Consider the following 21,902-nt stretch of genomic DNA (forward strand, 5'->3'; position numbering starts at 1 on the left):
TTTTTTTTTTTTTTTTTTTTTTTTTTTTTTTTTTTTTTTTTTTTTTTTTTTTTTTTTTTTTTTTTTTTTTTTTTTTTTTTTTTTTTTTTTTTTTTTTTTTTTTTTTTTTTTGTATTTACATGAAAAAAATTCAGCCAAATTTTTATGGGTTACCAATTTGCATCTTTGTCCCCAATATGATCGGAGGCAGGGATTGATGCATGCATGTGTTTGTAGTCCTTGTCTTGGATTGTCATCCAATTCTTTATTCAAAATTTGGAACGAGAATTAATTCTTAAGACTTCATCTTATTTCAATTTGGGAGCTTGAGAAAATTATTACCATTTGCGGTTTGGTCAAAATAGCTTTCGGTTTGGATTGGGATATTTTTTTTCATCAACAGACTAGTTCATTTTGATTTTTGAGTTCAAGAAAAAACAAAAAAAAAAAAAAGAAAAAAAGATTGGTTTAATTTGAACAGAATCAGCTTTTTATCTTTCCTAGCGACTACTAAAAGGGAAAATACACTATTTGTAGTTCTACAACAATGTTGAAGGCATACTTCTAGAAGAGGTACAAAACATATTTTAATCTTAGTTTAATATTCTACTTCGGCACGTCACTAACTTCAAGCATTAAAGAGTGTTGAGCAAGAGTACCACTCAAATAATACTCTGCGGAGATATCAAACGACTTTACCCTTGACCTGAAAATATTCCATTCGATCAAATCGATGTAACTACATTACCAAATAACATTTAGCCAATTTTGTTGGTTGTTAGTTGTTAGTCTCAAGTCCGAGCCAAATGCCTTTCATTTTCTCAGTTAGCAAGATATAAAATAAGAAATTATCCCTAGATTTTATTGGTTTGTTTTGCTAGTTTCATCAGTTGGGTCATTTCAACTATCATTTTCTCAAGATATTATGATCAGAAACTCCCAATGACACTGGTTGGCAAGAGAATCTTTAAATTTCAATTCGATTGTGTTCCTTATATATGTTTACATTTACTTCTTTATCAATAAATCTTTTAAATTCAAACAGAATTGTCGACAAGGTGGTTCATGCCAATTTAGATAGCATCATCCATACGGTGTCCTGGCAGATCCTGAACACATCATCCACACAGTAAATTTCGTCTTCACACAAATCAATTAGAGGAAAACTGAAAGGGGAGAGAAATTCAAAGCATGAAAAGCTCTTCCACATAATTTTAGAAGGATCATAGATGCCTTCCCAAAAGCCAAAAGAACCTATTGTTTCTCCAAAGGAGATTGTCATCTTTCTTTGTACATAGAAATACACAACCCTCCAGCGAGCAATCTGATGCTTGTACCATAAACATACACTGACAACATAAACGTACACAACAATAAGAAACAAAAATATCTACAACTGTGGGAAGATGTCCATTTTTCCTAATCTTATCAATCAAATTGAAGAAAAAAAGAACAAAAAAAAAAAACTCTCGAAGTCGATTTGAGATGACTGAGAGAGCACTGAATTCCGATTGTAAAAGTGAGCCCAGACAAATACTTGATTTGAGTATCAATCTTTAAGGGGATGGATATCAACATTGCACAAAAACTTGGGAGTATACCACACCTATCGACGCTTTTGGTTCCTTAGCCTAAGACTTGATCTTCTACTCTCAGGTTTATCTGTGATTGCATCAACTTCCTTTTCAAATCTAAAAGTAAAATCGGTTGTTGACGTATAATTTGAGCTACTTTTAACTCTCGGTCCAGTTCTCTTTCCAGAGTTTTCACATGAAGGGTTACTCTCCTGGTCCTTTTTTCTCTTGTGAGAGTCTGATATGAGCCTCTCTTTACTTCTGTTACTAGAATTTTTCAACTTGGTCATGCTTCTTGTGCAAACACTTCTGCTTCCTAGATTCTGGGGTTCAATTTCCACCGTAGAATCAGTTTCTTGACTACCGTGCAATGGATCCTTTACATCACTATACTTCCTCTCATCCCGGAAACCTTGCTCGTCAACGTATTGATAGGAATTCACTCGTTGAGGTCTTCCTTTCAGGGTTTCTAGTCCAGATTCAAATTTTTTTGTTGGACTACGACTTGAATTTCGGTTCGTCATAAAGAGGTCATGACTAGATTTTTCACAGGAGGACAAAAAGAGATCTCGCAACCTAGTAACTGCAAGACTGTCTAAGTCAGCTTCAAAATCATGGCTTCTGCCTGGATGGTCAGGATGGGAAGTACTTCCTTTAATACACTTCAACTGGGATTTTTTATCCGAACTAGAACCCATATAGTCTTTCCAATTGAAGGGAAAACCAAGAAGGAAATGATTGTACACCTGCTCAAGTTACATGTCGTTAATTTTTCTAAGTTTCAAGAATATTCAGGAGGGTAGGATATGTTTATATGTTCAGCCATCAGTAACGGGTCAAGAACATAAAGTTGGGAGAAATAAGAACAATGGTCTGCATACATACCTTCGGAGGAAAGCCATTTTCAAGCGTTCGTGATCTATTTATGAAGCCACTGACAGTAATGACAATGCCATCTATTGCCTCGAGAATGCTGGCTTCATGTCTCTTAGAAATCGCTGCAGAATAAAATACTCTAACCCCAGCACCTCTGCAATAATGAATCGGAAAAATCTTTGAAAGAAGAAACAGCACAGATACGATCCGAATGTACGAGATAATGAAAACTATTATCTTTTAACACAATCAGAACAATGAAAGGAAGGTCAATCATCAATTAAATTCCTCAGTCTTGGAAAAAAAAAAAAAAAGTATGCATGACGAGTGAAGGGCTTCACTTCTTCTCCTTCGGCAAATTTTATTTTATTGTTATACACGTAAGTGTCTAAGTCTGCATTTGCTTGCACTTCGACTGACTTCACGAGACAACATTCTGATTCTACTATATTTAGTTGTCAAGATAACTAATAACATATTCAATTCTAGGTATGTGGGCACCATAGCTTGGACTCATTCCCGTTAAGCCCTTTATCACCCATGGTGGTTTTATTAATATCTTTAATCATTACCCTTCTCAAAGAATTAATTTTGGGTCCACGTTCGTAAGAGGAAACCTGAAAGCAGATGGATATTTTTTATGGGCAGGATACCAACATCCGTTGATGATTTTATGCCAATTGGAAACCAAAAACACCAAAGACCTTCCCCACAAATTTGTGGCTAACTAATAGCTCATAAAATTATGATCAGCTCTTCTCCCATAAAACATACCAACAAGGAGATAACATGATATCTCAATGTCTTGTCTGAATGTTTAACTTTAAACTGCAAGCAACCACCAAGTCAGGAGGCTTATAATTCCAGATTGTATGATGGCGAGGAACCAATAAGTAAAGGATGGAAGAGGACTCCATTCTAGCACGATATCACATGTTTTTCCTGAGCAATCATCTAAACTTAAGGTTTCACTCTTCCTTTTCACAATGCCAGACTTTTCATGGATGGCTTCCAGTATTAACAATTAAGGTAAATAAATAACATCAAACTACTCATCTTCACCAACTCATTATCTAGTTTTCAATCAATTTCAAAACTTCACCAAGTCATAGGATAATTCCTCTCAAATTAACATCAATATAAAATTTTAGAATACAGATAAACCAGAGAATATAGATACAGATTATCTTTAGCAACGATATTCAGTCACTCAATTATGGCATGGCCATAACTATATCTCATCAGATACCACACATTTCCCGAAGAACAACGAAAACGAATAAGAAGCTGAAATGAAAGAGTTAGGGGAAGCAATGTCTTACTCTCTGGAAGCAAACCCTCCGACAGCCAAGCCCTCGCCATCATCAGCCTTTGTCAGCCACCAATCGTATAAAAAAACCTAAGAGAGAAGGAACACACAGAAAATCAGAAAACAAATCATCAAACATGAGAAAGTGTTCGACTGAGGGAGAAGTCAACTAAAACGTACTGATTTGAGTGAGGAAGGAATGATAGATGTAGAACAACTAAGCGGTGTTTTCGGCGTAATGGCGGTGGCGATCGGCGGCCGGTCGGTCTTGAAGGGGATAGAGTGGGGAGTGGCAGCGGCGGACTTGCATCGCGTTCTCACCATGGTGGCGGACGGGCGGGAAGACGAGGAAGAATTGCCATTTTTGGTTTCGCCTCATTTTTATTATTATTATTATTATTATTTTGAAAACTTAATTTTTTTTCTCTCTCCATGAGTTTTTAGCCAAATTAAAATAAATTTAAATTTAAAAAAAATGAAATTAGTTTATAAGCTAAAATTTTATAAATTAAATAGTTATAAAGTTGTTTCTAAATTTTTTTTTAATTAATTACAATTTTTTAAAAATTTTATAGTTAATAAATCCCATACATAAAAAACCATTTTAAAAGCTGAACTAATATATTAAAATAAAAATGTCATAATACAAATATTATGTCACTTGTCACATTTAAATTTTAGTAAAGGCTCTAATTATTAAAAAAAAAACATAAATTTACTCATTAAAAACCATCAATTTATAAGTTAATTGTTCCACTAAATTATAAATGATCAAATATATGTATGTATATATGTATGTATCTATGAATCTCTTACAAAACAAAAGGAACAATCAGAGTCATCTACGTTTATCCTCCTAAGCGATACTATTAACTTCACCATAGCTTCAATTTTCCGACTGTCCAAAGTATCTTCCTGAAATGGTGGCTAGAATATTGAGCATTATCACCTCGTCGTCGAGCTCGGACTTCTCGGCCCGCAAACTGGCACATTTCCGAAGCAGACTCCTGAAAGAAGCACAAGTATCTGCATCCAGAGGAGTATCAACTGCTGCACTTAACGCAAATAGCCAAAGACAGTCCGTCCTCGAGAGTGTTGTTTGTGTTTCTAACGAGTTTATACGTTTCCTCAACGAAGAAACACGAAACACCAAGTTCATCTTTGAAATTGCTGATAAAGATGGATAGTTGTTGCAACTGTTTTCCTTTGAAGAAGTGCTGGCATTCGGTTCCTCGGGTTGCTGCGAGTCGATATCATTGGCAGGCAAGACAACGCTCGGCTGATCGATCGAGTCTGGACTCACAGAATCGATCTTTTCATGGAAGATGAAATCAGACTGCATAAGTCCCTCGGGGCACGACAGAACCTGACACGACAAGGGGAAACGGGGTCCAGAAATTCATATAAGCAGTACAATTTCTTGATGATGGGCATTCATGGGCAATTTCTTTTGAATCATTGATAAAGGTAAGATGTAAATACCTGACGCAGCTTAGAAAAATCGGCAAGAAATGCATCCTCCCACTCTTTTGAAGGCAGTAAATTCTGGGGGCAATTGGCAATGGCAGGAATCACTGGCATATAAACACTTCGCTCTTTCTTGAAGTTACTTCTATCAACTTTAGCCACCGCCACATTTGGAATATGGGATGCTTCCCACCTAACAAGGTTTAGATTGATAAACATTTTAGACTAATCATGCCTCTTACTAACTGGAATCAAAGAATTAGTAGAAATGTTCGGCCCACACACATAACCAAATATAGCAAGGATAGACGGTAGTCTCGTGAGATTAGTCGAAGTGGCCACAAGCTTGTTTGGACACTTGCGAATATAAAAAGACAATACAAAATAATCACACACGTAACAAGGACTATCAGCTTGGTGGGATCATCCATGAATGGGGAAATGGAAGAAAGACGAGAACCTCTCCCCGACTTGCCTTTCCTAATCTATTTCAGCGACCCACCCGACTTGTATCTTCCCTCCTAACAAGAACCTCGAGTCAAATTCTCTCCGCTCACTTCTCATTCAATCCAACTAGCCATACAATTATCAAACCAACTTGGAAGTTAGTGTTTACAGCTACCAGACTCCTAATCACATAAAATTTTTTTTACTTCGTTTTTTCATACACAAGAAGAACAAGAAATACATAGGAATACTACAGAAAACTTCATTTTTATATATAAACATCCTCACATCTTCAGAGAAAAACGATCTCTACCACCTTAATCAACTATATCATTTTTGATGATTCAAAGATGTAATCATGTTTTCAAAGGCAAGCCCATAGGACCCATATTTGTTTTTCTCAAGAAATACGAAATTTATTACCCAAAAACCTGTCTTTTTATTTTTATACAAGAAACCAACAGAATATATTCAAAAGAAAGGAAAGGAAAGACAGCCTAACAGCTGAAGAAGAAAGAACCCCACCTTTAGCTACGTACAAAAGGCCTTTCAATCATTAAGAATCAAAGAGAAAGGGTAGCTACATGAGAATTTGCTAAGCTATGATACCACCACGAAGCATTCCCTTTGGGCTTTCCCTTTTGGACCCAAGCCCAACTTGTAACGACCCAAGCCCACCGCTAGCAGATATTGTCCTCTTTGGGCTTTCCCTTTTAGATTTCCCCTCAAGGCTTTAAAATGCGTCTGCTAAGGAAAAGTTTCTACACCCTTATAAAGGGTGTTTCGTTCTCCTCCTCAACCAATGTGGGACTCTCACAATCCACCCTTCTTTGGGGCCAGCGTCCTTGCTGGCACTTGTTCCTTTCTCCAATCGATATGGGACCACTATCAAATCCACCCCCTTCAGAGCCCAGCGTCCCTAGCACACCGCCTCGTGTTTACCCCCCTTCGGAGAACAACATCCTCGTTGGCACATAGTCCGGTGTCTAGCTCTGATACCATTTGTAATGACCCAGGCCCACCACGACAAATATTGTCCTCTTTGGGCTTTCCCTTTCGAGCTTCCCCGAAAGGCTTTAAAACGTGTCTACTAGGGAAAGGTTTTCACACCCTTATAAAGGGTGTTCCGTTCTCCTCTCCAACCAATGTGAGACTCTCACAATTAAACTGTACACAATCCCAAAAGCCTATATCTTTAAACAATCTCTTAAAAAAAATCCTCCATGTTCTTCATTTTTTATTCTCTCATTAGTTTCTAAACACTATATCTTCCTCGCGTTTCAAACTAAAACGTGGGGAGAAAGAAACGCAAATGAGTTATATAAATCATTAGCAAGATGCAAGTAATAACATTGACATGTAAAAACATACCTCACACGTCTAAGATATTCCAATCCATCTTCTGGAGGTCCTGACTCAAAATTGGGCTCTCCCTCCACCAGAAAGGCAGGTCTCTGAATACTGTTGTAATATCTATCATCTTCACTATCTTCACTTACACTAAGACCGCAAGAGGGTTTCGGGAATTCAAAATTCGTAATTTCATTATCACCTTCCATGTCCTCTATCTCAGCATCCAAGCTTTCTGAACAGCCATCCCCTGTTCAGTCGCCACAAAACGTTAGTAATCTTATGAACATATTTAAACATCATGTTCCACCCCAGAAATAATTTGTATGGTTTTGATTTCAGTTTAAATAAACAGAGACAACAAAGTCATACACACAAACAAGTAAAAAAGAAAAGGTTGAATTACTTTCATATCATTCAGTACCCTACTGATGAGTTTGTATCATGTACAAAAGAATGTGACTGTAACCATTTCTAGACAAAAAAGAAAAGAAATTTCATGTAATCTATATATTTGTACAAACAAGAACACTTATTACACAAACAAGTTGATTTTGATGTACATAAGGTCTTTAGTTCGATTGATTTAGGCCATTCTTCAATGCACAAAAATATTCATATGATTCCATCTTCCCCTTGCAGCAACAACACCTGTGCACAAGAGAAATTGAAACCATCAAAATGACACAATCAAAACCAAAACCCATAACTATAATTATGAAGCTCAGTTGATTCAAGCTTATAATAAATTATCTTCTGGAAATATATATATAAAATTAGGAAAGTCAAAATGGGTTTATGAGATTTTTTTTGGCAATATCCAATCGAGAGCATTTGTATTCAAGGAATTAACTCAAAAACTACGTTTTTGAGTGGTAATGCAAACAACTTGGTGTTCAAATTCCTCAAAGAAACTAGAAAGTACTTAGAAAAATCAACGGAAAAAAAAAAAAAAGAAAAAAGAAGAAAAGAATGGCACAATTTGCAGGCGAACAAGTTATAAAAATATTTATTCATAGGCACCTTGCAAACATCAACCATATTTTAGCATCATAAGAAACCATTCATAACCAAATTTCATAAGCAAAAGATCATTTAGCAGGCAAATAGTCAGACAATTTAAGCTTTCTATAGCCTTGGTAACAGTCAGCCCATCAGAAGCAAACTTCATAAGCAAAACAAATAGAAATACTTACTTATAAATGAAGAGGCTTCTTCTCCCTTCTCGAAATGCTGCCTAGGACCAGAGGAGGAGCCTGTCTTCATTGGGTAATTAGAGCTTGTTAAGCTACTGTATTCCCTCGCCACAACGGGCATAAGTTCCTTGCATATAGCTTCCCACAATCTACTCTGTTCTGAAACATTTACAAACCTCAGTGCTTCCATATCCTTCCTTGAGTACACTATCTTATTTCCTTCAGCATTTTTCTTATCAAGTTCATTCATATTCCCCAGATTCCAATGCACCTCTGAGATCTTCGCTTCCCTCGCCCTCCTCCTCGATCTTCTAGCCTTTTTCCCCACTCTTTCGGGTTCATGGGATTTGCTCACATTGATCTGCATTGACCTTGTTGGACAAATTATGTCAATTTCTTCTCCATTTCCAATTTTGGAAACATGAACAGGTTCAACTATTGCAGTTTCGTCTATTACTTCAATCTTCAATGAATTTCCGAGAGATAAATGGCTTTGTCTAAGAACGCTCGTGTTCTCAGAATCATTTTGCTGACCGGCAATCTTCTCCTCATCAATAAGCATCGGTTTGCCGCAATTATCCTTTTCTAGAAGAATCTCTTCTCCAGGAACCAACAAGGCTTCAAGTTCTTCCAATAGTAATTTCTTTTTCATCTCCAGAATGCTCTCAGTATCAGCTTCTTTCCTCAACAATTCCTCGGTTCGCTCAAAGGCTTCTTTGCTGTCGGCTTCCATAGCAGTAGAAAACTGAACTTCTTGAACAATTTCTTTCTTCGCACAATCTTGATTTCCATCAAAACTCGGAACACTAATTGTTACAAAATCTTTCGCTTCTACTTCATCCATCGCAACTTCTTGATTCCCATCTTCCACGGCACCTATCATTTCAAAATCATGGACAGAATCCACCTTGAAAGATTCTTCTCCGAGCTCCACATCAAGAATCCGAGCATCGTCCACCAGACTTCCCATGTTTCCTCCATTTTCAGAAGACGCAGAAATCCAATCGCGGACGACCATCTTTTCAACAGAAGTTTCTGCGTTCTCTTCTGGAGAAGCAGAACTCGAACTGTTCATCCTAACTTCACACTGCAGGCTTGGATTCGAGACGATCAAAGGAAACTTCATCTCGTCATCAGAGATCTTAGCGACAGAATCGTCCGGATGAAAAGTAGATCGTGCGTGGTCCTCAGAGGCAGAGAATTTTCGACTGAACCCATCACCATCGCCGGAACTTAACCCATTCGCCATTGCTGGAAGAAAGCACAAGGGCTTTAGGGGCGCCACCGAGAGTAAATGAAAAAAAATGGGGTTTAACGCATATATATATATATATATATATATATATATATATATGTAGGATTTTTCAATTTTTGCCATCCATTTATTTATTTATTTATTTATTAATAAACATGTCTATTTTAATTATTTTATTTTTAGCTTTTATTTTTCAAAATATTAATGTAAAAAAAAAACATTTAAAGATATAGGTATAATGCTTTAAATTATGCAAATTAAAAAGGATAAAATAACTATATAATAAATTTTATAACCATATTTCAAGAAATTATTAATTAAAAAATATTAATATAAAAAATTGTTAGTACCCATTTTAAAAATACTACTGAAAAAGTTTAGAGATAATCTGAGAGAGATGGTCCGTTTTCATTTATGAATATTTTTAAATATATTATTAAGAAAGGTATTTTTAAAAAAAATCAAAATTAAAAAATATTTGTATTAATTTAATGTAACAAAGAAGAAAGTAAAAGAAAAGATGTGCACCGTCGCCTCCGCGTTAGCTTCTCTGTCATCCGCTCATTGCGTTTGCTCCGAACAAGTACCGAAAAGCCAAAAGTGAAGGAAGACCCAACGAAACCAAACCCGAACCCACCACTCCTCCTCCAATTCCACCCTGTCTTTTCCTTTATTCTTCCCCTTTTTCTTCCCGGAGCCCAGGAGAGGCTCTAACCAGAAGGTAATCCCCTTCCTCTAAACTCGCCTCTCCATCTCTTCTTCTTTTATCGCCTTGCTTTTCCCTTTTATTACCATTTCTCTCTCTTTTTTCTATTTCGCTTTTGATTTTCTCTTACAGCCTTCTTTTATTTGTTGGGTTGTGAGTGATTTGTTCGTTTTCTTTTCCTTTCTGTTTCTGGGATTTGATTTGGTTTCTGAGGTAGCAATCTGTATCTGGGTTTGTGTTTTTGTGTTTTGTTTCTTTGATCTGGTAATGGACGGTCGAGATCATCATCGTTTTGGTTTAGTGGTAAGGATTGTTGGAATTTTTCTTGCATTTGATTGCCTTCATTACATGCAATGTCTCATATTTCCATTTATATGCTTATCTTCTATGATCTCTTTGTAATATAAGTTCCAGAAAAGGTATTAAAGTTCTTTTAAAATTGATTATGGAAGGGGATATTTTTCCATTTTCATGTTTCCTTTTGTCTTTGTCATGTCGTTTTTGAAGAATTTATGTTTCAATATGACATAAACCGAAAGTTGTCTATGGACTTGTCTGTTCTTTTACTATGCTGAAAGTTGGGTTGTTCAAGAAGAATGTGATCAGGGTGGAATAGAAAGATTTGAGGATCAATGAATCCTTAAATTCTTCGTAGTATATTTCAACCCTTATCTTGAGGAACGTTGCCCCTTTTTTGCCCTTTTGTCATTTTTCTCTCGCCTTTCATGAAAAAATTAATTTTCTCCCTTGATTCATTTCTTGCAATATTGTTGTGAGATCTCACGTCGATTGGGAAAGAGAACGAAGCAAGATGTGGAAACCTCTTTCTAGCAAATGCGTTTTAAAAACCTTAGGGAAGCCCAAAGAGGAGAATATCTGCTAGCGGTGGGCTTGGATTGTTACACATTGTATCAGAGGCAAACATCAGGCGATGTGCCAGCGAGAAGGCTGAGCCTCGAAGGGGGTGACACGAGGCGGTGTGCCAACAAGGACGTTGGCCCAAAAAGGGGGTAAATTGGGGGGTCCCACATTGATTGGAGAAAGGAAGAAGGGAACGAGTGTCAACGAGGACGTTTGCCCTGAAGGGGGGTGGATTGTGAGATCCCACGTCGGTTGGGGAGGAAAACGAAGCATCCTTTATAAAGGTGTGAAAACCTCTCTCTTGCAGATGTGTTTTAAAAACCTTGAGGGGAAGCCCAAAAGGGAAAGTCCAAAGAGGACGATATCTACTAGCGGTGGATTTGAACTGTTACAAATTGTATTAGAGGCAAACATCGGACGATGTGTCAACGAGAAGGCTGAGCCCGGAAGGAGGTGACACGAGGCGGTGTGCCCCAAAGGGGGGTGGAGTGAGGGGTCCCACATTGATTGGAGAAGGAAACGAGTGTCAGCGAGGACGCTGGGCCTCAAAAGGGAGTGGATTGTGAGATCTCACATCGGTTGGGGAGGAGAATGAAGCATCCTTTATAAAGGTGTGGAAACCTCTTCCTAATAGACACGTTTTAAAAACCTTAATGGGAAGTCCAAAAGGGAAACCCAAAGAGGACAATATCTGCTAGTTGTGGGCTTGGACTCTTACAATGGCATATTCTCATCTCCTTTATATTTGAATAAAGAGCAAAAGGATCTTTCATGGATCATTGCTGCTTGTGTTTTCCTATTAATCCGTCTCCTATCGTTTAAAGCAACAGAATAATTTTGTAAAGCGTTTGGTTACCGTGCAGGCGCATGCCCCTCCTCCTGGTTACTTCATACGTTTGAACAATACTGGATCGAAAGACGATTTATATCTAAGTAAAAGGGATAGAATGCGCAGGTGGCTTTGTTGTGCTTGTCAAGTTGAAGAACCCTACCCATCAGCGGAAAGTGAGCACCTAAAAAGCCCAGGAAGTTATGGAGATGGTGGTAATAGTCTAATCTATTTACTCTGAAGCCTGTTAGATATCAATTTCCTCCATATGTTAAGCATAGTTATCATTAGTTTGTTCTTGTTCGAGACGACTCTTGATTTAATAGCTATAGCCTCGTTTATGATTCATCTACTATGTGATTTAAATACGTCTTATGCGTTTTAGGTCACCAAAAGGTCTCAAAAGAGCCAGCTTCTCACAAATCGGAAGCACCAAAAGCTCCACCTCCCATAGATGTTCCAGCGTTGTCTCTGGAAGAATTGAAAGAAAAGACTGACAACTTTGGGTCCAAGGCATTGATTGGTGAAGGGTCTTATGGTCGAGTTTATTATGCTAGATTAAACGATGGGAAAACTGTGGCAGTAAAGAAGCTGGATGTATCCTCCGAGCCTGACTCGAGTGTTGACTTTTTGACTCAGGTTTGTTTACAATATCGATATAAATAGATTTAGCACGGTACAACTCTATCTTATCTTGTATACATTATTCAGGTTTCTACAGTCTCAAGGTTGAAACATGAAAATTTTGTTGAGTTGCACGGATACTGCGTTGAAGGAAATCTTCGTGTTCTTGCATATGAGTTTGCAACTATGGGTTCTCTACATGACGTATTGCACGGTATGCCACGGCATTAAGTTCAATCATTTGGTTGAGTTTTCATGTAGGCCAGACAATTTCACGAGTTGTTGTGTCCTCTACACAGGTAGAAAGGGAGTGCAAGGGGCACAGCCTGGTCCAGTGCTCGATTGGATGCAACGTGTGAGAATTGCTGTCGATGCAGCTAGAGGATTGGAGTACTTGCATGAGAAGGTTCAACCTTCTATCATACATAGAGATGTTAGATCCAGCAATGTGCTTCTCTTTGAAGAGTATAAAACAAAGATTGCAGACTTTAACCTTTCTAACCAAGCTCCGGACATGGCTGCACGACTTCATTCTACTCGTGTTTTAGGAACTTTTGGCTATCATGCCCCAGAGTAATGTTTCTGAAATCTCATTCGTTCATATGGTTTCTTACTTGTAGCTATTGTTGATTGAGAAAGTATTTCTCTCTTTCACAGGTATGCAATGACAGGACAATTGACACAAAAGAGTGACGTCTACAGCTTTGGAGTCGTTCTACTCGAGCTTTTGACTGGGAGGAAACCCGTTGATCACACCATGCCTCGCGGGCAGCAGAGTCTTGTTACTTGGGTGAGTACACGAGCATGCTTTCCATTTCGTTTACGGTTAGTTAAATTTCACAACTCTAAAATGACTGTTCCTTATTGTTCAAGGCTACTCCAAGGCTAAGTGAAGACAAAGTTAGACAATGTGTTGATCCAAGGCTGAAGGGTGAATATCCACCTAAAGGAGTTGCCAAGGTACATATCGTTACGTCGTTACACAAAGTTAAACTAATGAGATACGATTGTGACATCGACTTGGTTTTATGGTTATTGCAGCTGGCTGCTGTGGCAGCACTGTGTGTGCAATATGAAGCCGAGTTCAGGCCGAACATGAGCATTGTCGTCAAGGCTCTCCAGCCGCTTCTAAAGCCACCTACGCCTATGCCTGCATCGTCTCCTGAACCTTGAAGTAAATTGATATCGATTTTCTTCCTCACTGTTGATATATGTCAGCCTACATTGCAAAGTTTGGTTTCATGGTGATCATAAAGAATTCATATATTCATTATTTGTTCCAATTATTATTGTTGTTTTCCCTTGAAGATCCTCGAGTCATGTTTAGCCCTCAGTTCTAAATGTTTTTCCATTTCGTTTTTGGAGTCTGAAACTGTGGGAGTGGATGCTATGGTGCGAGCTACGTATGATTATTATTTACTTTCCCCTTCGCTCTTTTGATATCAATGGATATGGGTTGGTCTTTTCAGCTGTCATGTTTAATGCTGTTCTTTTTTGTGCTCTTGCCTTAAGTACCTATCTCGAGTTTCGACTTGCCCTTTCCAATGCCTTCCCTATAGATGAAATGCCCGTCATACGAAGTTTCGGGTTGATGATCATTGTAAAAATCTAGTGTTTTTCGTTCATTGTAGTCCACGATACAGACATGCTCGCTAAACCGAGTTTGTAAACAATTTAGTTAGTTGTCAAAATGGATGGGGAAAGCTAGTATGGGTTGCAGGTGGAGGTAAAGTCGCTGACTCGATGACAAAAAACTCGATTATTTTGATACAGACAAGGTTGTGTAATGGAATAGTACCTATCTCGAGATTCAACTTGCCCTTTCCAATGCCTTCCCTATGGATGAAATGCCCCTCGCCGAGTCATACGAAGTTTTGGGTTGATGATCGTTGTAAAAATCTATAGTGTTCTCTGTTCATGGTAGTTGACGATACAAACATGCTCACTAAATCGAGGAACTTGAAGCAAACAATTTAGTTAGTTGCCAAAATGGATGGGAAAAGGTAAAGTCGCTGACTCGATGACAAAAAAACTCTTATTTTGACGAAGACGAGGTCGGGTAATGGAAAATTATCAACTTGAACTGTACAATTCAGAAACTAAGACTACTGTTATAACAGATTTGAGCAAAGAAGTCGTCTTAACCTTTGAGGTTTATTTCAAAGAGCCTCCGAATCTCAAAATAACGCACACGATGTTCTAAGAACTCATGGCATCTCTCAATCTATCCCCTCATGGCTTCGTAGATTTTTACGACGAGATTGTGGGAACAAGAGTTTCTGAATCTGCTTCTCTGCTGCAACTTCAGATGTTGCCTACAATGACAGTACAGAAAATGAACAACGTTAACAGGACGTTCAAACCAGAAATTTTCTTATAGACCGAGAAGGGTCGATGGCTCACCCGGGTTTTAAAGGGAAATCGAAAAGTCCGTACTTCTGTTTCGAAACATACCCTCACATCGATGCCAAGACTATCGACTCCGAGCAGAATAGCATCCTGAAAAGCATATATCACAAACTATCATAGCTGCAGTAACTTAAGGCAAGATATCTTCTAGTTAGATGCATCGAGGTCACGTAGGCCTATACCGACATTAAATAAACGATATCCGATGCCCACTAGAGCAGGTAAAAGTAATTTGGAGGAAAGAGGTTCAAGCCAGGGTGATCGCCTACTCGGGATTTTATATCATATTCTTTTGTAACCAAATGTGGTAGGTCAACAGTTGTCTTGTGAGATTGGTCAGATGCACATAAGTTGACTCGAACACTCGTAGAACAAAATCATAAAGGTAATAATGACACGATCCCTTTTGGGCGTAGATATTAGAAGAAACCCGACGTAGCTTTCCATCCGTTAAGGTAATAATGATGAGCGGCCCCTTTGGACGTTCCTTCACCCCACTTACCTTCCATCCCAGGAAGCAACACACCTAGTCTCTTTCTTAGATGGTTCGAACTTACATACTAATGAACGAGTCGTCGTATAATCAACACGGTAATAAGAAAACGAACTGTTGCAAAAGATCATAACAAACATAACGAACAAAAATTACCTCAACACGAAGACCCCTCTTTTTGCAAAAAGCTTTAAGGGCGATATTGCACCTAAAACCCTTCTCACTAAAACGCTCGACAATTTCCGCAGTAGAGTGCATAAGAACATCGGGTTCGGCACGTTGAAAATCTTGCAAACCAATTTCAGACTGCAAAAGTTCATTAAAAAATAGTATGTCTAAATTACCAACAAGGTTGACCCTTCCATTTCACTATTCAACTAGATAAATAGGCAACGCGTTCATTCTCGTGATTCTAATATTACTGATACTACTGCAGACCGAATAGATATTCATCAATGAGACCCGAAAGGTAACTCGTGATATACATACCTGAACTCCATACACGGAGAAGAGCTCAATTCTCATTATCTCCAACCTGTAGAGAGTGGATCTTCGGCTGCTTCTATCACTTTCGGACTCGAAGTTCAAGGTTTCACCTTCTAAACAGAGGTTAAAGATGAAATGATTAGGAAAAACTCCAACAATAAGATAATAATGTTTAGAAGCTAAAACGTGGAATTATATACTTCAACACGAAGTAATGAATCAGCGACGGTTCTTTTCATACCAAAGAAAAAAAATAAGATCCCGCGTCGGTTGGATTGGAAATGAGGCATTTAGACTAGAAATGTATGCATAGCTATACATCCTACTAGTGCAGTCATATTATGAGATTTAAGCTTTCGATAAAAAATGACATCCCATAGTAAAAAACAAGTGGATCTTCATCATTAAATATAACCCAAATGGTAGTATAGAAAGCGTGAGATCCTACATCAGTTGGAGCGGGGAACGAAATATTCTTTATAAGGGTATGAAAATCTCTCCCTAACAAGGACAATGGGCCCCCCAAGGGGGTGAGATCTCACATCGGTTGGAGAGAGGAACGAAACATTCTTTATAAGGATGTGAAAATCTCCCCCTAGCAGGCGCGTTTTAAAATCATGAGGCTGACAATGATAGGTAACAAGCCAAAGCGGACAATATCTGTTAGTGGTGGGCTTGGGCAATTGCAAATGGTATAAGAGTCAGACACCGGGTGGTGTGCCAGCGAGGACGCTAGCCCCCAAGGGGGAGTGGATTGTGAGATTCCACATTGGTTGGAGAGGAAATGAAACATTGTTTATAAGAGTGTTGAAATCTCTCCCTAGCGAGGACGCTGGCCCCCAAAGGAGTGAGATCTCACATCGGTTGGAAAGGGGAACAAAACATTCTTTATAAAGGTGTGGAAATCTCTCTCTAGCAAGCGCGTTTTAAAACCATGAGGCTGACAACAATACGTAACGGGCCAAAACAGACAATATTTACTAGCGGTGGACTTGGCCTATTGCAAATGGTATCAGAGCTAGACACCGAATGGTGTGCCAGCGAAGATGCTCGCCCCCAAGGAGGGTGGACTGTGAGATCCCACATTGATTGGAGAGAGGAAGGAGAATGAAACATTCTTTATAAGAGTGTGGAAATCCATTAATTTCTTCGACTATTCAACAGAATGGCTAGGCTAGGAAATAGCATCAGTTTCATTATTCAAATTCCCAATGCTTTTTCATCATGCGTTACCTTTCCATTCGGTATTGTAGCCTTCACTCTCTTCAAAGTAAAACAGTCTTCTTATATAGGATTCTTCATCAGCATAGACAGGTCTGAGACATCCCAACATGGACACTCCATTCGAAGGATGCTTCATCTGTCTCTCATATTTCATATTGATAGCCTATAGGTAATAAACATTTAATAAAGAGTTGATTAACGTTTCGTAATTCAAATGAACGTATTATAAACCATAGTTGCTAGTAGCAGGATGGGACGTTAAGAAAAGATTTAAAAGTTAATAACGAAGCTGTAACGGCCCAAGCCCACCGCTAACAGATATTGTCCTCTTTGAGCTTTCCCTTCAAGATTTTTAAATGGTATCAAAGCCAGACACCAAACGATGTGCAAGCGAGGAGGCTGAGCCCCGAAAGGGGAGGACACAAGGCGGTGTGCCAACAAGAACGCTGGGTCCCAAAGGGAGTGGATTGGGGGTCCCACATTGATTGAAGAAGAGACCGAGTGTCAGCGAGGACGTTGGGCCCCGAAGAGTGGTGAGTCATGAGATCCCACGTCGGTTAGGGAGGAGAACGAAACATTCTTTACAAGGGTGTGGAAACCTCTCTCTAGCAGACCATTCTAAAAACCTTGAGTGGAAGCCCGAAAGGGAAATCACTAAGAGGATAATATCTGCTGACGGTGGGCTTGGGCTGTTACACATGGTATCAAAGTCAATCAACAGGCCGTGTGTCAGCAAATATGCTAAGCCTCGAAGGGGGTGGACACCAAGCAGTGTGCCAGCAAGGACGCTGAGCCCCAAAGGGGGGTGGACACCAGGCGGTGTGCCAACACTGACGCTGAGCCCCAAAGGGAGGTGGACACCAGGCAGTGTGCCAGAAATGACGCTAAGCTCCGAATGGGGTAGACATCGAGCGGTGTGTCAGTGAGGACGCTAAGCCCTAAAGGGGATGGATTGTAAGATCTCATATCAGTTGGGAAGGAGAACGAAACATTCTTTGTAAGGGTATGGAAACCTCTCCCTAGCATACGCGTTTTAAAACCTTGAGAGGAAGCTCAAAAGGGAAAGTCCAAAGAGAACAATACCTACAAGCCGAAGCTATTTACAACAATTTAGTTATATCGTACATGCTATAACAATAACAATAACAAGGAGTTGGTGGAAATCACCTTATTCATACACTTGGCAAAATATAGTGGATGAACCAAGCTAGCCACATCAGGAACTCCCCAATCAACAGGGAATTCAGCCAAATCAGTTTCCACACCCTACAAGGCCAATAGAAATGCAGCTAAAAAGAAAACCAGAAACTTTGAACTGAACCAACACAACTAGCTATTTACCTCAATATAGTCATAATCGAAAGGAACGATATCACCATTTCCGCTATCTCCTGCATTATAATCTCGAATTATCCTCCTACTTTCATACATTTTCATGTCCATTCCAATCAAAACGTTCTGCGAGTGAAGAACTCGTATAAACACCATAATCACTCGACCGTATTTGGCTAAGATCTTTACCTCGACATTACGAAAAAGCAATGCATAATAATGGAACATCTAGATCTAATCTGAACATGTAGATCCTTACCACAGGATTTGGTGCAGCACGATCTTCTAACATGTTCACATCGTCGAAAACTTCGAAAAACAAATCTGAGCAGAACAAAACATTGACAAGTTCAATTCAGCAACGTAGCTAGGATATGAACATCCACGCAAAAACAACAAACCGTTAACAAGAGAAAAATAATAAAAACCTCCGTAATCGTCAAGAACGTATTGAAACTCGTCCCATGATACGTGTTCATGTGGTTCATTGTGCACAGTTCCAGGAAATAGTACCAAAGCGTTGCTATTTACCTAATAGAGAGGAAAATGAATTTTCGTTAACCGAAAAAAACATAATCGAGGAAACACGAGGTCCATGAACCCAACCTCCACAGTCGTCCGGGCTAATTCTGCAGCAGTGAGTTCAGTATTTCGTGCTCTTTTACGAACTTTTAGATCTTCGAGAGGATGATAGCCTTTGTTAGTCAAAGAACTTGATGAATCTGGAACTGAATCAGGGTAATCAGCAGCGACTGAAACTTTTGACAAGCAATGATCACGGCCCTTAGACAACCAATGTAATTCTGTTGATCCAAATATTGGATTTCTGCCACTAAAAATTACCAAAGAACCAAGAAGATCTATCATAAACGAGCTACAATACAAACAGATTGACAAGGAGCTACAATAGATCATAACCTTCTAATATCGTAAACTCACCGAACATCGAAAGAAGATCTATTCCAACTGCTCGTGAATGCATGCGACGTCGAGCAACAAGCCCCTTCTGTATGATATTAGAAAAGGTGAGGAACAAAACTCAACAAAAGCAACAAAATAAAGGATTCGAATTGAGTATTCTAGTGTAACAGCCCAAGCCCAAGTCCACCGCTAGTAGATATTGTCCTCTTTGGGTTTACCTTTTCAGACCTCCCCTCAAGGTTTTTAAAACGTGTCTACTAGGGAGAGGTTTCCACACCCTTGTAAAGAATGTTTTGTTCTCCTCCCCAACCAATGTGAGATCTCACAATCTACCTCCCTCAGTACCCAGTGTCACAATCGCGGTTTCTAGGCAGCGAATTTGGCAATTTGAGCGGCACTCACTCTCAGCACTGAGTGAGTCAAGCCAACTTCAGATCACGTTGTATAAAACCTCGGGTCCCGATTTCAAGAGAAGATTTTAGAAAGCAGGGGAGAGAGGTTTTGGAAAAAGAGTTTTGAAAGCAAGAGAGAGAGAGTGGTGTTATATATCATGCAAGCAAAAAGGCAACAACAACAGCTTTGACACCCAGCATCCTCGCAAGCACTTGTTTCTCTCTCCAATTGATGTGGGATCTCACAATCCACCCCCTTCAGAGCCCAGCGTTCTTCGCTTGCATGCCGCCTGGTGTCCACCCACTTTAGGGCTCAGCATCCTAACTGGCACACCACTTGGTGTCCACTCCCCTACGTCCTTGTTTGCACACCACCCAGAACCTGGCTCTGATACCAACTGTAAAGGTTCAAGCCCACTACTAGCAAATATTGTCTCTTTGGGCTTTCCCTTCCAAGCTTCCCCTCTAGATTTTTAAAACGCGTCTGCTAGGGAGAGGTTTCCACACCCTTATAAACAATGTTTCGTTCTCCTCCCTACTCCCCAACCAATGTAGGATCTCACATCTAGTTTTTGTTTAGGTTGTGAGGCCTCGTAAACAAGACTAAGAGTTCTATTTCTTTTGAATTTTAGTCTCGGTACAATCTCTAGTGAATATAGCAAAACTCTAGAACCAAAAACAAAAAGAAAGCTAACACATAGGAAACCCATTGAAAAAGGGCCTAAAAAATGGCTTGTTAACAAAAGGGAAAAATACCCAAGTAGACCAAGCAAGAGCTTCTAAAGATCAGAAAGCCTAAACCTTTTGCACTACAATGACAAACAGATGAAACCCCACTTCAAATAAACCAACCCATCACTAAATCCGCAAGTGGGTATTCAAAAAACTACTTGAAAATCAACGATCGATAGCCCTCTCTTAGAACAAATGCCCAGACAATCAATTCATCAAGAAAAAACGAAACGGGCATGTAACAAATTCACAGTTCATCACAATCAATGATACCAAATGCAAAGAACACAAAGAGAGGCGAATGATAGCAGTTACCGAAGGCAAGTGAAGAAGCTACAGCGATTGCCATGAGAGACAGAGATCAAAGTCGACGCAAGCTGAGATGGGTATTAGTCTCTACGTATAGTTCGAAGTATGAAATAGCCATCGAGATTCGCAGAAGATCTCCAAACGTGTTCAGAAATTTCTGATTTTTTTACTCAGATCTCAGCTGAAAAAGCATAGAAAATAACAAATGGGTCTATCAATTTTGTTTTTTTACACCTATAAAACACTGGAGTGAAGAAGTGAAGAGACAAGACACAAAAGACAGACACCCATGTTTTTTATTCCAACAAGGAACATAATTTTGTGAGAAGACAAAAGTTTTGTGTGAAATATTGAAATATGAATGTGTGGGCAATAAAAGTGAAAAAGACATAAGATGGATATCACATGTTTGTATCTTCAACATAGTACACAAAGGTTATCCCAAGACATACAAGCCAAAAGTATTCTTTTCTTTTGAGTTCACAAAGTGGATTTAGAGAGGTTTAATGTCATAAAAAATTTAGTTATATTTATGTAATTAACCTCCATTTTTGTAAATCAAATAAATGGTTCTAATTTTGATCAATTTGACCTTCCAAACTACCCTTATGTTAGCTTTTTCGATTGAACGAGAAAATTTGACATGGTGACGAGTGGTAAAAAATTACCCAATGAACAAAAATTTGTCGAAGAAAAAAAAACTTTGGAAACATTTTTTTTTTATTGAATAAATGGGTCAAGTTTTAAAATGCGTCCAATGTTTTATTATCATTTCCAACTTATGTAAGTCCAATGTTTTGTTTTGTTGTCTTTTTCAACTGTTGTAAGATGTTTTGTGTTTTGTGTTTTGTTTTGTTGTCTTTTCCAAATGATGTAAGATGTTTTGTGTCTAATGTTTTGTTGTCTTTTTCAACTAATGTAAGTCCTGTTTTGTTCTGTTGTCTTTTCCAACTGCTGTAAGATGTTTTGTGTCCAATGTTTTGTTGTTTTTTCCAACTGATGTAAGTCCAATGTTTTGTTGTCTTTTCCAACTGAGGTAAGTTCAATGTTTTGTTGTCTTTTCCAACTGATGTAAGATGTTCTGTGTGTAGATGTTGTGTCTAATGTTGTCTTTTCCAAATGGTGTATGAT

The 21,902-nt window shown here is 38.7% G+C and overlaps 4 protein-coding genes across 7 annotated transcripts; 1 reads left to right on the forward strand and 3 right to left on the reverse strand.

Moving 5' to 3' along the window:
• Window positions 1-1,159: 1,159 nt before the first annotated feature.
• LOC111470735 lies at window positions 1,160-4,129 on the reverse strand. Its single transcript, XM_023116331.1, has 4 exons — window positions 3,919-4,129; window positions 3,752-3,828; window positions 2,439-2,583; window positions 1,160-2,299 (listed from the first exon to the last, which is right to left on the reverse strand). The coding sequence occupies exons 1-4, from the start codon at window positions 4,060-4,062 to the stop codon at window positions 1,586-1,588; spliced, it is 1,080 nt and encodes a 359-aa protein (XP_022972099.1). The 5' UTR covers window positions 4,063-4,129; the 3' UTR covers window positions 1,160-1,585.
• A 370-nt stretch (window positions 4,130-4,499) lies between these two features.
• On the reverse strand, window positions 4,500-9,329 carry LOC111470733. The gene is made up of 4 exons (XM_023116326.1): window positions 8,199-9,329; window positions 7,024-7,252; window positions 5,221-5,398; window positions 4,500-5,104 (listed from the first exon to the last, which is right to left on the reverse strand). The coding sequence occupies exons 1-4, from the start codon at window positions 9,322-9,324 to the stop codon at window positions 4,625-4,627; spliced, it is 2,013 nt and encodes a 670-aa protein (XP_022972094.1). The 5' UTR covers window positions 9,325-9,329; the 3' UTR covers window positions 4,500-4,624.
• A 638-nt stretch (window positions 9,330-9,967) lies between these two features.
• On the forward strand, window positions 9,968-13,948 carry LOC111470734 (PTI1-like tyrosine-protein kinase 3). 2 transcript variants are annotated; one of them, XM_023116328.1, is made up of 8 exons: window positions 9,968-10,174; window positions 11,884-12,064; window positions 12,235-12,488; window positions 12,561-12,687; window positions 12,773-13,046; window positions 13,131-13,263; window positions 13,347-13,433; window positions 13,515-13,948. In XM_023116328.1, the coding sequence occupies exons 2-8, from the start codon at window positions 11,968-11,970 to the stop codon at window positions 13,644-13,646; spliced, it is 1,104 nt and encodes a 367-aa protein (XP_022972096.1). In that variant the 5' UTR covers window positions 9,968-10,174; window positions 11,884-11,967; the 3' UTR covers window positions 13,647-13,948. The 2 variants fall into 2 exon arrangements, with proteins under 2 accessions (XP_022972096.1, XP_022972095.1); XM_023116327.1 differs by lacking the exon at window positions 9,968-10,174 and adding an exon at window positions 10,235-10,462.
• A 414-nt stretch (window positions 13,949-14,362) lies between these two features.
• On the reverse strand, window positions 14,363-21,030 carry LOC111470694 (uncharacterized protein At3g49140-like). 3 transcript variants are annotated; one of them, XM_023116279.1, is made up of 12 exons: window positions 20,778-21,030; window positions 19,357-19,423; window positions 19,024-19,249; window positions 18,846-18,948; window positions 18,677-18,741; window positions 18,427-18,543; window positions 18,253-18,351; window positions 17,095-17,248; window positions 15,865-15,971; window positions 15,532-15,681; window positions 14,877-14,972; window positions 14,363-14,788 (listed from the first exon to the last, which is right to left on the reverse strand). In XM_023116279.1, the coding sequence occupies exons 1-12, from the start codon at window positions 20,809-20,811 to the stop codon at window positions 14,693-14,695; spliced, it is 1,314 nt and encodes a 437-aa protein (XP_022972047.1). In that variant the 5' UTR covers window positions 20,812-21,030; the 3' UTR covers window positions 14,363-14,692. The 3 variants fall into 3 exon arrangements, with proteins under 3 accessions (XP_022972047.1, XP_022972046.1, XP_022972048.1); XM_023116278.1 differs by having other exon boundaries at window positions 15,865-15,974; window positions 20,778-21,029; XM_023116280.1 differs by having other exon boundaries at window positions 15,865-15,974; window positions 19,024-19,169; window positions 20,778-21,028.
• Window positions 21,031-21,902: the final 872 nt, after the last annotated feature.

The sequence above is a fragment of the Cucurbita maxima genome, unplaced genomic scaffold (assembly GCF_002738345.1).
Source record: "Cucurbita maxima cultivar Rimu unplaced genomic scaffold, Cmax_1.0 Cma_Scf00047, whole genome shotgun sequence".
NCBI lineage: Eukaryota > Viridiplantae > Streptophyta > Magnoliopsida > Cucurbitales > Cucurbitaceae > Cucurbita > Cucurbita maxima.